Here is a 14919-nt window from a genome sequence, read left to right as displayed (position 1 = left end):
AGAAGGAACACTGGGATCAGAAATATAGTCCAGTGGAACAAGTTCAGGCACGGTTTGAGAAGAGGGGGCATTCCATAAGAGCTTTATGTGACCTGGCTATGCTAACTAGAGGGAGAAGAAGGCTCACAATTGATCCTTGCACTCAGCATCTACTGAGGCAGACTCCGAGAGCCCTGAGGGATAATGATGATGGAAGCAGAGGAAGTGGAAACAGTAACCAGAGGACACAATTGTGAGGAACTTGTTCGTTCAAAGGACTGTAGTGAAAAGAGGAGCTGGTGGAGGGAGGTAGACTAAGGTTTCGTTTTCTGAGGTTTTGTGATTTTCAGATGGTGGGATAAAAGACGTATCTGTAGCCAGATAGGAATATTCCAGTAAAGGAGGGATTGAGACACTAATTCTCCTGTAGTGAGTGTGCTTCCTTCATTTGCCCCTGCCTTGTGTCTCCCACATCTTAGTCTTAATTAAGCTGTTCTTCCTCTTGTGCAATTCCAAGCCATTATGATATAAATAGCTTTGTTGTGCTCTTTTATGAGTTTTACTGAGAGGAAATTGGATAAACTCACTATAATCTAATTCCTATGTCTAATAGCCCTTGCATTCCTTCACATTCCCCACCAAGTCCTTCAGCAAGTAAGTTACAAATGGTTTGTGTACTTCATGCTTGCTAGACAGGTGTCAAAATGAGCATCACAGCATAAATCCCAAGGGAGTTTAATTTTCTGTCTCACTAGCTATGGTCAAAGCTTTTCTGAACCACCTAAAAAAATTCTTTGAGTAGCATACATGAAGGCTTGAGTTCAGTTCCCGTCTTGTTCTCTCTCTCTCTCTCTCTCTCTCTCTCTCTCTCTCTCTCTCTCTCTCTCTCACACACACACACACACACACACACACACACACACACACACACACACACACCTCATCACAAATAGAAATATTAAAAGGAAGTTTTTATGAAGAAAATCAGATGTATTGGATGAGCAACTGGTGGGGCTCTTCCCTGGAGAAGACTGTTTCTTCCATTCTCTTGGGCTCCGGTAGTTCTTGGCCTGGGGTTAAGTGTATGTAAATACTGGTGACACTGCATGGACTGAACAGGTTTTCACTTATTTATGTATTCAAGTTACATAGGTGTGTGTGTGTGTGTGTGTGTGTGTGTGTGTGTGTGTGTGTGTTTGTGTAACAATAAAAAAGAGGCAATGAATTTGAAAAAGAAAATGTGTGAGTATATGGGGGTTTGGAGGAACAAAAGGGAAGGGGAATATAATAATTATAATCTTTTAAAATGGAAAAAGTATCAGATGTATTTGTACAGCCTTATTTTCCTGTAATAAAAGATCAAGTTTGGTGTCAAATATAATTTTTTTTACTATTTGGTACCATCATGTGTAACAGGATCTGTTTTTTTTTTTACTATTGTATGTGTCTGATACCAGTAACTATTGTTTTTAGATTTTTAAAGAAACCTAAAATTTCTTCAGTGTGCATAGGATGACCTGGCCTTTCTTACATACCTAAGGGAAAGACATATAGACCAGGCTGTCATGGAAATGCAAGTGCCATGGGAGCTAAAGGGCACGTGAGAGCAGAGCAATTTTTATGTCTCCTCCATCAGAGATTAAAATATGGAGATGGGAAATGTGATGAGAACTTTAAACATCTTAGTATGCATGTGGACACAAATTTTGGAATTTTAGACTCAGTTAAGCTTATCACAAAACGGGATGAAGCTAGGTGTGGTAACCTCTAATTCCTGACACTTAGGAGCCCAATATCACAAGTTTGAGTCCCGAAAGCTTAGTAAGAACATGTCTCAAAATTCAGTTTGAAAACAAGAAGAAAAAAAAAAATGGCTGAGGATACTAGAGAGATTGCTCAATAGTTAAGAGCACTGGATGTGCTTCTAAATGAACTGGGTTCAATTCCCAACATCCACATAGTAGCTCACAACCATCTGTGACTCTCATCCCAAAGGATCCAGCGCCTTTTTCTGGCCTGGTCCACAGACATTTATTTAGGCAATCACTCATACATAACATAAAATGGTTTTAGAAGTAATGTTTTTTTTTAAATGACTGAGGATACAGCTCAGAGGATGTCCATGCCTAGCATGCATGAGACAGGTTTCAATTGTTTGGGCTGCAATTAAAAACAAAGTTAGATATACATTATGGCTGAGTAGTGTTCTTGTGAGATTCCTAACAGTGGGAGTTGGGGGAAAGCTGACTCTATCGCCTGCTCATGAGACCCTTTTCCTCTTATGGGGTTGCCTTGTCCAGCCTTCATGTGGTAATAAGTTCTTCGTCTTATTTTTCTTTGTTATGTAGTGTTTAGTTGATGTCCTGGGAAGCCTGCTCTTTTTTGAGGAGAGATGGAGAGGGTGGGGATCTAGAAAAAAAGGGAGGTGATGGAGAGAGACTAGAGAGAGGGGAAGGAAAGGAAACTGGTCACTATGTAATGTATGAGAGACGAATAAAAAGAAAAAAAGAAGTTATGGAAACATTTGAAACAGTACCTTTCAGATTTCTTGGAAGGCTTTTTCCCATATCCAATGATATGAAATGGTGCTCTAGCTTGATGTCACAGAATCAGGGGGTCTTCGTTTACATACACAGCTACCCATGAGCTTGGCGTTAATTCATGTATTCCCTAGATCAATGGTGTTTCTCCTCTTCATAGCATGGACAGTTAGCACTTCCAAGGCTTGTCTGAGACCTCTGCCCTCTCTGACTGTGTTTTTTTGTTTTTTTTTTTGTTTTTTTTTTTGTCCCGAATGTTTCCATTATCTGCTTCCAAGATTTGTCAGTATTCTAACCTGTGTCTAATTTGACTCCCTCCAAAACTACATAACATAGTTAAAGTTAATGTTTTAATTAAAATAGAATTACATCACTTTGCCCCTTCCTTTCCTCCCTCCATCCCCTCCCAGATACTGTCTCTCTAACCCCTCCCATGTCCATGCCTCTCAAGTCAATAAACTCTTTATTATTGTTACATGTGTATTGTATGTATGTATGTTGGGGGTATATATGTATGTATTTATGTGTCTACTTAGCATTTTTGTTGACCTTTTTCTACTGAGATATACCTTCCCTGGGTTCAGCTTTAAAATTTTATGTCAGTTAATATTGAATAATTGTTTTTAAAAACTTATTCTTTAATTTTTTTCTGTAAGTTGTAGTTTTACATTTTTTCCCAACTATAATTTACATCCTTCACTTAGAAAAGAACCATGTCAAAAACACCTCCTAGAAAGAACAGTCAGGAATATGTAATGGTTATTTTATCTTCTCCAGTCAAATCTAATGTTTCTCATTTTCAGAGATGACTGCCTGTAGATTGTATATTTCTCTTGCTATGTTTGCTTTCCGGGTTAAAATGTGTCCAATTACAGAACCTCTCTTCAATATGAAAGATACTCACTTTTCTAAGTATTTTCTCTTAAAACCTTGAGACAGTGATGATCTATTTTGTTTGTTAAGAGTTGTAAGATACAGTTGTATTTAAAAGGGACATAATCATGTGTGAAGTTACCCTGTTGTCCTCACTATAAACCTATCCAAGTATCTTCTCAGGGAACCATCTTTTCTGTAATTAACCCACCAACATCCCATGAGAGATTTGCCAAATGTCTTATAGAGTGAATTCACATTATAGCCTACTGTTACTGAGGTCATTTGGCACGAATCCCTCTGGTCCTATCATCATATACAGAACACAAAGTCAATCCCTGTGAAGGGAAAAAATACCTTTGGCTGTCTTACAACTTTGAATTTTATATACATCCATTAAAAATTAATTGTTATTTAAAGATAGAATAATAGCAGTAAATCAGTAACCTCAAAGATCAAGTCAAATCTAGAAGGGATACAAAACCAAGAGGCATAAGTCAAAGCCCTAATTAGAACTTTCATCATATATCATGGGTAACACATCAAATCAGCTGTTTCTGAGTGTCTGGGGAAAAATGACCTGTATGAGGGCTCAGATTTTGCTCTGGGAACTTAAAAATGACTATCTGTGATGATTAAACTCAAGGAACTTATTATTCAGCAAGTAGAAAAGAGAGATAGCCATAGTCCTTGCTTTGAAGTACAGTCTGCACAAATATGTAATGGCATCCTGCTTCTGTAAACACACCCAGAGACAAACTTGAGGACCAGAGTTCAGGTCTCCAGCACCCACGGTAGAAGCTGAGCTTGATGATAATATGTGTCTATCACCCTAACATGGGGAGTATCAGAGATGGGCAAATTGGGGCATGGGGGTGCCTCAAGCAGATTGAGGCTAATCTAATTGAAGTGGTGGGTTCCAAATCCAGTGAGCAACCCATCCCTCAAAATAAGGGCAAGAACAATAGAGGAAGACACATGAAATCAGTATCTGGACTCCACTTGCTCGCATACACACACACACACACACACACACACACACACACACACACATACACACACACACACACACACACACCACACATGCATGCACATTTATGCATATATGCGTACAATTAGAAGTAAAGTAAATAAATGTTCCTTTTATCTCTTTTCACCTCTATATGTCCCAAGAAAGAATCTCAGGAAATGCTGGCAATAATCATCTCTGTTAATTTTCTTTATGATTATGAAAATCCATGTGTTTTATGAAGAGTATCATAGAGCTCACCTATCTAACTGTCATGAGTTAGGATTGGAGTTAGGTGGTTTCTTTGGAAGGTATCCTTCATGGGTGATAGAAATGGAGACTTGTTTTGGGTACGGGGAGACAGAGTATGAGGTTTGGCTTCAGTGTGAACCCAGGTCCCTTGTCCTTGGGTCAGGCCCCTGGGGACCTGAAGCACAGTGCCCTTCTGTACCCCCTGTCACTTAGGTTCCACATCCCTTTCGGAATCTGCTTGAGCTCTTTCTTACTGTTTTCTATAAGGGCTGGACGGGAAAAATGATCAGCATGCAACTCAGGCATGGAAGCTGCAGGAAGCTGACACTCTTTCTCCTGGTGGTCATGATCAGTGACTTTGGGATGGTTATTTTTATTATTTATCAGATCTTTGTGGTTTTGCATGCATGGGTTTGAGATCACTTGAGTTACAAAGAAGAAGCAACAGAATAAACTTCCTTAAATCACCTTTAATTCCACACAACACCTGATACCTTTTCTGTCTCTATCTGGAAAGAGCCCCAGAAGTCTTAAGCTATTTCTGCCAACGTACCATGGTCTAAGATCTCTGCTTCTCACTTTTCCCACTTTGTAGGCTGAAAACAAAAATTAATTTGTAGACAGACTTGATGTTATTTATTTATTTTTTTTGGAAAAGTGCATTCTCAAGTGGCAGGAATGACACATTCATGTGCTGTTAGCTTCATGCTGGGCCTGTTTCTCCATAATGGGCATCTCAGACCTATGAAGTGCTTGCCCTAGACTCAACCTAAACCTCTCCCACTGCTAAAGATCTCAACTCCCAGAGTGAAGGCAACGACTCACAGAAAGCTGAGCTGGAGCCAGTGAGACGTGACTGTCTGCCACAGATACTTGTGTAGACCAAATTATTGATGTTTAGCAGTGGGAAAGCAGCTGCCTTTCCCATCCTATTGAATGATGAGAGTGTATCTTTTCTTGATAAGCCTGTGGCCAGAGTGGCATTTGGTCTAGAAGGTGGATAGAGGTTGTTCTGTCTACAGGCTACAGGGATGTCTGGTTTCTCTTTTCTGTCTGTATCTGAGTCTATCTCCCCGGTCATCTCACACACTGTTTTTAAACTTAACTACACTGAACGTTTTGTATATATTTGCCTGACAATAAATGGGTCTGGGGCTAGAGAAGGTTCAGGGGTGGGAAATGCATCTTTATTAGAACAGAAATGAAAACCCTTTCCCTTTGTTGAGAAAACACTTAATGCAAATGAATCTAGTTTTGGAACAGACACAGTTTGAGTTTTCATTTGTATAAAAAATGATGAAAACTTAAAAGTAATGTTAACAAATCCTGTAAGAACTAGTTCCATAGTCTCTTATTTAAATCTGTCTTTATGATATTGTAAACCTTAAAATTGTTCCTGTCTCCTGGTTTTAGATCTTATTTATGTAGTAACTTTTAAGTTTACTATATTAAACCCGAATGAAGAAGCAGACACCCACATGCTCTGTGAGAAAAGAAGCAAATTCCATCTACATGTATAGAAAGTTTGTGACTCCGTTTCAGATAATATTCACAATTTTATTTTTGAGGCAATAAACTTTGTGTGGGAGTTTTTAGGTAAATTCCAGCTACAGCTTTGTAATTAACGATCTTTGTATACTGTCCCTCGGGATTTTTTTTCTTGATGGCCTAGGGCAGTCTTGTTTGTGTGTTTTGGTTACAGCAGTGGTAGTAGGATTTTGTGAGACCTAGAAAACCATTAGATCTGTAGCAAGGATAATTGATTCCTCACCACCATCACTGTTGCCTCCCCTGTCTCTTGGTCTCGGTGGCACTACAATCTGTCACTATAAATTAATAGTGGAGGGTAGGAAGAGGTAGAGACAGGTAGATGTCTGAAGTCCATTTCTAGTTCTGGCTGAATCAATAACTTTATGTTCAATGAAGGACTGTCCCAAAAAGTAAGATGGCCATCTGAGGTCAACCTCTAGCCTTCAGACACATGTGTACATGAACACACAATGCATGAGCATCAGCACTCATGCATGCACACAGCCACACAAGCAAATACGTTTATTGCACATATACATGCATGTAAACACAAAGTGTAATAGTATCTCCTCCTATCTTTACCTTAATGAACTTGTGTTGAGGGTTTACCATGAACAAGCAGTTTGCATGACACAACACAGTCTGGGGTTTGCAATACTTTGGAAGTTTTTCCTCTTCAAATTGTAGAGTTCTGATGCCATTTATAAGTCAGCCTTCTGGCCCCCTCATCCTCTCAAACGTAGCTATATGCCTTGTTTGTGGGAGTAGGGGATGAGAAGGAGCTAGGAAGGCTTCTTGTGGATTCAGAAATACCATTCTTTTACCTGGTGCTAAACTCAGAATTGAGGTTGCTATTCAAGCCAGCTTAGTTATCTGGTTGTCTCTGCTAAAGAAGATAGAAGTAGTGAAACCTGAGGCAGGCTTTCTGGCTCTAGTGAGGAGAGTTTAGAGTTGCAATTCCAGAAAGAAACAGAAAATATCCAATATATACACAGTTAGGCACAGTACAGAAAGCCTGAATATATCTTAGGGGGCCTCCAGAGCATGGCTCTGTATCAAGGTATGCTACAACAGTGATGTGGCTAATGATGAATATAGGTGGCCACCAGATATAGCTCTCTCTGTCTCTATCTATCTGCCTCTGCCTCTCTCCCTCCCTGTCTCCCCCCTCCCTATCTTTTCTGCTTTAGGCAAAAATATTTTCTTAGCAAAACTCATTTTACTCATATTGATCACCTTCTCTATGCCGAATGTGATTCCATATGTCTTTTGATCACTAGCTCCAATCAGCTATTCTCTTAAAGGACAGAGAACACCACCCTTTCTGTGACAACTCCTGGTCCTCTCATTAAGGAATGAGTATTTACTTTGGACATTTATGCAGAGATGCATAGTTTCCTTTGTTTCTGAAACTTCATAGAAAATGATTACAGAAAAATATTATCATTAAATTTTATAGTCATTATCTACCATCTAATATCCCCTCTTCCTCTTAAAAGATAATGCCCCGTTTCCTGTTCTCTGGTCTCTGCTTTTTTCTTTGTGTTTTTTTTTTTTTTCTTAAATCACTAAAAATGATGAATGAGGGCTTTCTTTTTATTATCCTATGATTAGATCTGCATACATTTTCTTTCTACTGTCTACGTTGATGATGGGGTGTCACGATGGTTAAAATTAGCCTGTTAGACATGGATGACATCCTAACATCTTTACTTTTCTTTTTAGTTGATTAAGAGAGTTAAATCTCAATTAACAGATGTCCTGGCAGTTCACATTCTCATTTCTGTGAATGTAGCCATGTTTAAAAGAGGAGATCTTCAGTAATCATACATAGAGCTGTCTGTGTCTATCCACAATATTCATAGACTCCCCCAAACTGTTATCCCATTTCAATAAAGAGGTACCTGAAGGCTGAACTCAGTTGTAGACAGTGTTTGGAAGCAGTGGACCACTGCCTTCCCCTAGCCAATGTTTCCTCTCAGAGTAGCTCCTCTAGTCTTGGTGACTACCTTTTGTAAACAAAATACTGTCTCTCCTTTTATTTCTTCCCAATTAGTACATTGTTGAAGTTGGTATTTTTAATTTATTTCTTGAAATGTTCCTTCTTAGCATCTTTTTTTTCCTAATCACTTTGGAAATGTTTGGCTTCCTTGACTGAGGGGAGAAAGCCAGGAAGAAAGAGGATTAATAGACCCCCCCTGTAGTGGATAGGCATCCCAGCATTGGCTCCCCGTCGGGGAATCGAACCCCGGTCTCCCGCGTGACAGGCGGGGATACTCACCACTATACCCAGCATACCCCCCCCCAGAAATTACACACTAGACCTAAAAATGACAGGTAATAAAATCTGCCATGAAGCTCAACTGGGACGATGCTGATCTAGAGGGATGGCTGGGGCCACTCCTCCCCAACTTCTCCTTCCCTGTCTTTATTTCTGACTCACTTTCTTTGCCTTGCTTCCTCTCTTTTCTTTTCTCTCCCTTCTTGCAGTTCTTTTGCTTTTAACTTCTTATGAGACAACTGTCATGGATCACAGGTTGACTAAATACCCAGTTTAGAATGGCCTTGGACTTTTGATCCTTCTGCCTTTACTTCCCAAGTACTGAGATTGTGGGTATGCACCACTGCCTTGTGAGGAGCTGACCCTGTGTTTTATGCATGCTAGACAAGCATACTACCAACTCAGGCATGTACCCAATTGATCCTTCCTTGGATTTTTCCTTTCTTCCCTTTTTTGGATCCTTCCTTTTTTCATTTCTTTCTTCCTTCCTTCCTCTGTTGTTGTTGTGTTTTTTTTTTTCCTTCTTTGCTGCCAGTTCTGGCAGTAAATCTGAACTCCTGGGATATATTCTTTTTTCCAGTCTCAAGTGTGAAGAGAAAGTCTTGCTATGGGAGTTACGTTGAAATACAGCTGGCATTTAGAAGGAGCAGCAGTTACTCAGTTCAGCAGTGGCAGGGATCACTGAGAATGGAGATGATCGTGTTTAGTGGTGTTCTGATGAAGGAGAAGGCTGAGGAGGCCTTGGTATCCTGTAAAGAAAGTCTAGGCAGAGTTTTCAGGCCCTAGTTAAAGAACACTGTTTCTCAAGGGGGTGCTGCTGTGGGACAGTCTTTCTGTATGCTGTGAATATGTTTCTCCCATTGGTTAATAAATAAAGCTGCTTTGGCCTATAGTAAGGCAGAATAAGAGACAAATGGGAAATCTAAGCAGAGATACAGGGAAAAGAAGGTCAGAGTCAGCACAGATGCTATCCAGCCACCCAAGGAATAAGATGCCAGCAGACTAGTAGTGCCACAGCCACATGGCAAAATATAGATTAATAGAAATGGGTTAATTTAAGATGTAATAGCCATCTATTACTAAGCCCGAGCCATAGACCAAACAGTCTGTAATTAATATTAAGCCTCTGAGTGTTTATTTGGGACCTAGTGGCTGTGGGACACAGGAAAACTTCTGGCTACATTGCACTTACAGGCTGCCTATGTCATATTTTTCCAGATGCTGTTTTTGAACCAGAGGGACTAGGTCCAAAAATATAAGTGGACCTGGAGTCTTGCATTAAAGCAAAGTAGGGCAGCAGCCTATTTAACCTGGTGCTCAGTTCTCCAGCATCCTAATTCATTCATGTCCATTCTCTCAAGGTGCCTAAGATGAGATGATTGACACAGAGGCACTAAGGCATAGGACGAAAAGCATTTGTAACATTTACCTTGTAGGGACCCTGTGGCAGGAGAAGAACAAACAACTCGTGTTTTTGAAGAACAACGTGGTATCCCTTGACTCTTCCTCCACCATTGTGTGTGTGACTCTATCTGTCATATCTCTTTTCTTTCACCCTTAGTAACAACTTTTCTTTCCAAAATTATGAACACTTGAGCTTTAAGACTCAACCTTCAAGATACTCATGAATGGTTTCTATAAACCCTGAATACCAATTGCAGAAGCCTCCTCTGGGACCTTATACAAATTCAGAGAGCCGCCCATAGCACACCCTGTCATTATTTGCTTCTGCTCCTCTATGCCTCCAGCCGAGAGATGTTGAATTGAATTGTCCGTGTAAACCCCAGCCACACCAGGACCTGACCTGGCCTTGCTGCTCCATAAATGATTGTCAAATGAACAAATGAGCCGAAAGATCCCGTGACACCACCTTGACGCACACTCTCTCCAGTCTTCATGGGCTCTACCTTAAGGAATGACTGGACTTCCTTTCATGTAAAATTAAATATGTTTGTATTAAAATCAGCTTCCTGTGATTCTAACCAAGATATGTTCCCAAGACCTGCTGTAAATAGAGCAGAGCGAACGCCAGGATGCTTTGGGGATCGAAATACTTGTGAAGTACATATCTGTTTCATGTTATGAAATGTTTTAAAGAACTCCAAGCAAATTTAAAAGGGGATCTACTGGATTTTGACTAAGCGCTAAAAAAGAAAAGGAAAAAAAAAAGAACAAGAAGAAAAAAAGTTCCCTTAATTCCCTATCCAAATACTTCAAACTTAAATTTACTAGCAGCTATTTCAGAGGAAGATGGTGACTGACTCTGAAATCCTTGGTTTGTTATAGAGAAAATGTTTTTGTCTTCAAATGTTTAGGGAGGGATTAAAGGGAATTTATGGCTTGGTGGGGAAGTAATAAACGTGGTAACAATGCAGTGTCTAAACTGTCACCAGTTTCTGGAATTACCGTCTACCCAACCAGCAGCAGTTTGGATCTAAAAGGAATTACTTTCACAGAAGACTTGAGACGCCTGCCTGGATCAGTGGGTCATTCTATCGTTTAAGGAAGGTTGAATCAATTACACAGGAGATAAATTCTGTCGTTGGATCATTTGCCACAGGGCCTAAGAAACATAGTCAAGATTTGTTTCTTTCAAGAATTTTAATCAACATAAGGTATATTTTCTTAAGGTCAAGCCATGGCCTGTTCAGTTTCTCATGACACACTTCATGTTTTAATTAATTTTATTCTTAAGGAAAAATCACAAGAAGTAAGAAGTAAATGAATCTAATAGGTCATGTTCTTTCTTGTTGTGCCCCTTTTTGTATTAATGGAGCCCTGCCTTCCAGGTTTATTGCGATTTCTTTAATAAAAAGCAGTTGTGACTTTTAATAATATATTGCAATTTATAAAGAAAGATTGAACAAAATGGTCTTTAGCCTTGGAAAGTCTTTTCTGTAATCATAATGTAATGCTTTGGTGATTATGTCCTTTTATTATTTAAGGGCATCCCCAAAATTAGAGGTGATAGGACATTCATTGGCAGTGTTCTACAGCAAGGTCAATGAATGCAAAACTCATCTCTAAACGGGACCTTCTTCTAGGTAATATTTCTGATAGACACAGTACATTTTTGCTTGGAGTGTATACACAAAAAGAAATCTTAAACATGTTTTAAAAAATGTTACTTGAAACGGTGGTGCATCCTTGTAATCCCGGCACTTAGGAGGCTGCAACGAGATTGCAGAATCCAGAAGACAGCGCAACCTAAGTTCCTTGTGAGGTTCTATATTGTAAAACAATGAGAAAGGTGATCACTATGCAGTTGTTGTTGTTGTTGTTTGGCATCAATTAAATAATAATTGCTTCCATGTTTGAAGTTTAATTGTTAGAATGGCCCAGAAGTTTCATTCCAAATGTTTTTTATATGTAGGTGAGTTTGGTAGAGAGAAAATGAACCTGAAGTTATTTTAAATTTTCGTGTGAATTCTTGCATGATCATTCTTATTTATGAATGTTTCTGAGTTTTGTAGTAATTGATCCCTTTTGTATTTATGTAATATAGCCTATCTTAGGATCCTCAGGCTCACATGAGGGTACTGCTCTCTCTCTAACAGTTTCTATTTTAAAATCAAATGTGAGAAGGTGTTTCTGTGTGAGTTTCCCAATAATTGAATTCTTTAATGAGTTGAAGCTTGCCCTCTTCTTATAAAGTAGGTTTCTGTGGTCATGTGGGCTCCTATTTAAATCACTTGTCTTCTTCCCCATTCAGAGTCAAAGAAGCTGAGGAAGTATGTAGGCAGAAGAAAGGAAAATCACTCTACAAAGTAAAACCAAGACACGACTCTGGGATTGTAAGTATTGACTATTCTTGTTTTCAGCGTGTGATGTCTTTTCTGTTGAAGCCTGTCTTTACAAGATACACAAATTTATATAATAACATCTCAGTAATTTTATCTTATGTTTGGATAAAAAATGAATCTGAACAGTCTTTTCTTTACATCTTTAAGTGCGACTTTGTAGTTGACTTAATTTCAAAGTTGGGCATTTGAAATTTGATAATTAGGATAAATGTAAGCATGGACATATGAGGATCTATGTCCACTGCTTGGGGCAGGAGATAGCCTATATCACTTCATAATACATGAGTTATAGGCTATTTATGCACTTTAACCCAGAGTGAGTAATGGGAGATTTGCTGCATAAAACTCAATAGGAAATGACATATACTCTCAAGTAGGCTGTTTGGAATCTCTGGCCCAGAGACTGATCTAGAAAGATAATCTAAGATTCCTTCTTGGCCAAGTCCTCCATTACAATAAAACACCAACCTGTGTACCCTCTGAGAGAAATGTTGGTTACAATGGTGAATTCTCTCTTCTGGTACTGTAGAAGTTTTGCTGAAGGCATCCCCTATTGCCAGGGTAAGTAAATAATGCTGGTTTAAATGAAAATTTAGGGCATCAAATAAAATTATCTTGAGATTTATTTTTAATTATGTATGGTATTTAATTATTAGGGTATTTATGGTAGTTATGGGTATGTGCATGTGGATGCAGGTACCTGAGGCAGTGAGAAAAGGGCTTTGGATCCTCTGGAACTGTAGTTTCAAAGGGTTGTGAGCCACTTGATATAGGTTCTGAGAACTGAACTCTGGGCCTCTACAAAAAACAGTGAAGGTCTTAAGTGAAGGTCTCCAGCTCAAATTGAAACATTTTGAATTAGACTAGTATAACATAGTTTAAATGAAATGGACAGTTAAGATAACTCAAACTGCCTTGGATTAAATAGCCCTGTTTAGAAAGTAGTTCTATCTTCAGGCAAAATTTATTTTCTGTCAGTTTTTCTGTATTAAAATTCATCTTATCTAATGATAAATTTGTCTGTGTTATTTTTTGATCAAAGCTTAATAAATCTGTATTGAATAAGAGGAATGATGATTAGCTAACCCTGATCATGCTGTTAGATGGAAGAGAATTGAAACCTGCCAACCATGAAACCAAACCAATGGTTCTGCTTCCGTATTCATGCCTATGCATGTAGGATCTGGAATGCCAGGGTTGTGCCAGCCCCACTTCACATACGTTACAAGTTAAACTTTAAAGACTGACTTTCTCAAAAGCATTTGGTAATTTGTTTCGATGAAAACTATTTTAAGATGAAACAGATATAATGTGTGTAAAGTTTCTTAAATGAATTGTTCTTTCACCTTTAATCAGAGAATTTAATCAAAATAAAAATCTTACTTGGGCTGCTGTAAGCTCCTTCCTTTTTTTATTTTTTAATCCTACCTGGTATATTTGTTTTCAGAAAGCAAAGATAAGCATGAAAACCTGAGCTGTGAACAGCAGAATAAGTCATCGAAACAACTTCCACAGCATCCACCTGACCTGAGAGGGCAGTAAACTACACCAATTTGATCATTTTTCCTCTGAACCTCTTGCATAATCTTCCATGTTTTCTAGAAAGTTTGTTGATTGTTGAATTTCCCTGTATGTTCTTTTAAAATTGCAAAAGCAGTAGACCTGTGGAGCATTAGAACCCCTTTTTTTTTTTTTTTTTTTTTTTTTTTTTTTGTAAACGTTCTGGGTTATCCCTAGAGACCGAAGCAGCACATCTAAGAAGCACTATCACATTAACTCTGAACATGGTGAACCTTAACCTATGATTTGCTTTCCTGAGATTCTCTCCCTTGTCACAACAAAAACATCTTCCTTCCTACTTACAACCAGAACTCCACATCAATGTGACTAGAGTTGTGGATAAATGTTATTCCTGGTGAATTCTTTGTCTCTACTTTACTTCTACTTACACATTTTCTATTTTGAGAAGTAAGTAGTATCCATATGTCACAACTGATGCTTTCCCACCTCTGAAGTTGCTCTCTATAATATGTCCCTTGAGACCCTACGAAGAACTGGTCTGCAGCAGAGGTAAATGAAATCAGAAGACTTTTCTTTGTATCTTACACTATGATACTTAATGCACATGCACACACACACACACACACACACACACACACACCTACATACTCACACACACAAGAGTCACTTAATATTTTCAAGAATTTGAATAAGTGAAGCTCATGACATTTTGAGATTTATTTTTTTGATGACTATCTTAAAAAAATAAATGAGTCAGATCTATCTGGACCTTGTTAAGTAAAATACTTGCCTGAGTATTTTGGCGTGATTGGTTGTGAGCATGTGATACAGCAGGTGATTTACAGCTATGATGTAGGGATGCATTTATCCTGCATTGAAAGATATCTAGGGAAGGATTTTAGTCATTCTACAGTCAGGGAACATGGATACATTTCCCATTCATTCTGAGGATATTTTGAAGTCAGCTCATAATGCGTTAAGGTGGTTTTGTATACGGTAATAGTTGTTCTTTTAAATTGCTGCTAATAATATTGGTTGAAAGTTATGGTTGTAGAAAAAGGGGGAAATTCATTGCTCTTGCAAACCAGTTATGGACAGCAACTTAAAAAGATAAATAATGTTCTAAATCCT

The 14919-nt window shown here is 38.6% G+C and overlaps 1 protein-coding gene across 1 annotated transcript in view; it reads left to right on the top strand.

Annotated features, from left to right (window-relative positions):
• The window catches only part of Fmn2 (formin 2), a 351969-nt gene extending 338025 nt beyond the window's left edge, over positions 1 to 13944 (top strand). Inside the window, exons 17-18 of the mRNA XM_036202265.1 lie at positions 12177 to 12258; positions 13715 to 13944. Coding sequence (XP_036058158.1) covers positions 12177 to 12258; positions 13715 to 13741 — 109 coding nt within the window. The 3' untranslated portion in view covers positions 13742 to 13944. The remainder of the gene's footprint in view (positions 1 to 12176; positions 12259 to 13714) is intronic.
• The last annotated feature ends 975 nt before the right edge of the window (positions 13945 to 14919 follow it).

Source organism: Onychomys torridus, chromosome 11 (genome assembly GCF_903995425.1).
Source record: "Onychomys torridus chromosome 11, mOncTor1.1, whole genome shotgun sequence".
In the NCBI taxonomy this organism is placed as follows: Eukaryota; Metazoa; Chordata; class Mammalia; order Rodentia; family Cricetidae; genus Onychomys; species Onychomys torridus.
The sequence above is the reverse complement of the archived record's forward strand: the minus strand, read 5'-3'. Positions and strand labels throughout refer to the sequence as shown.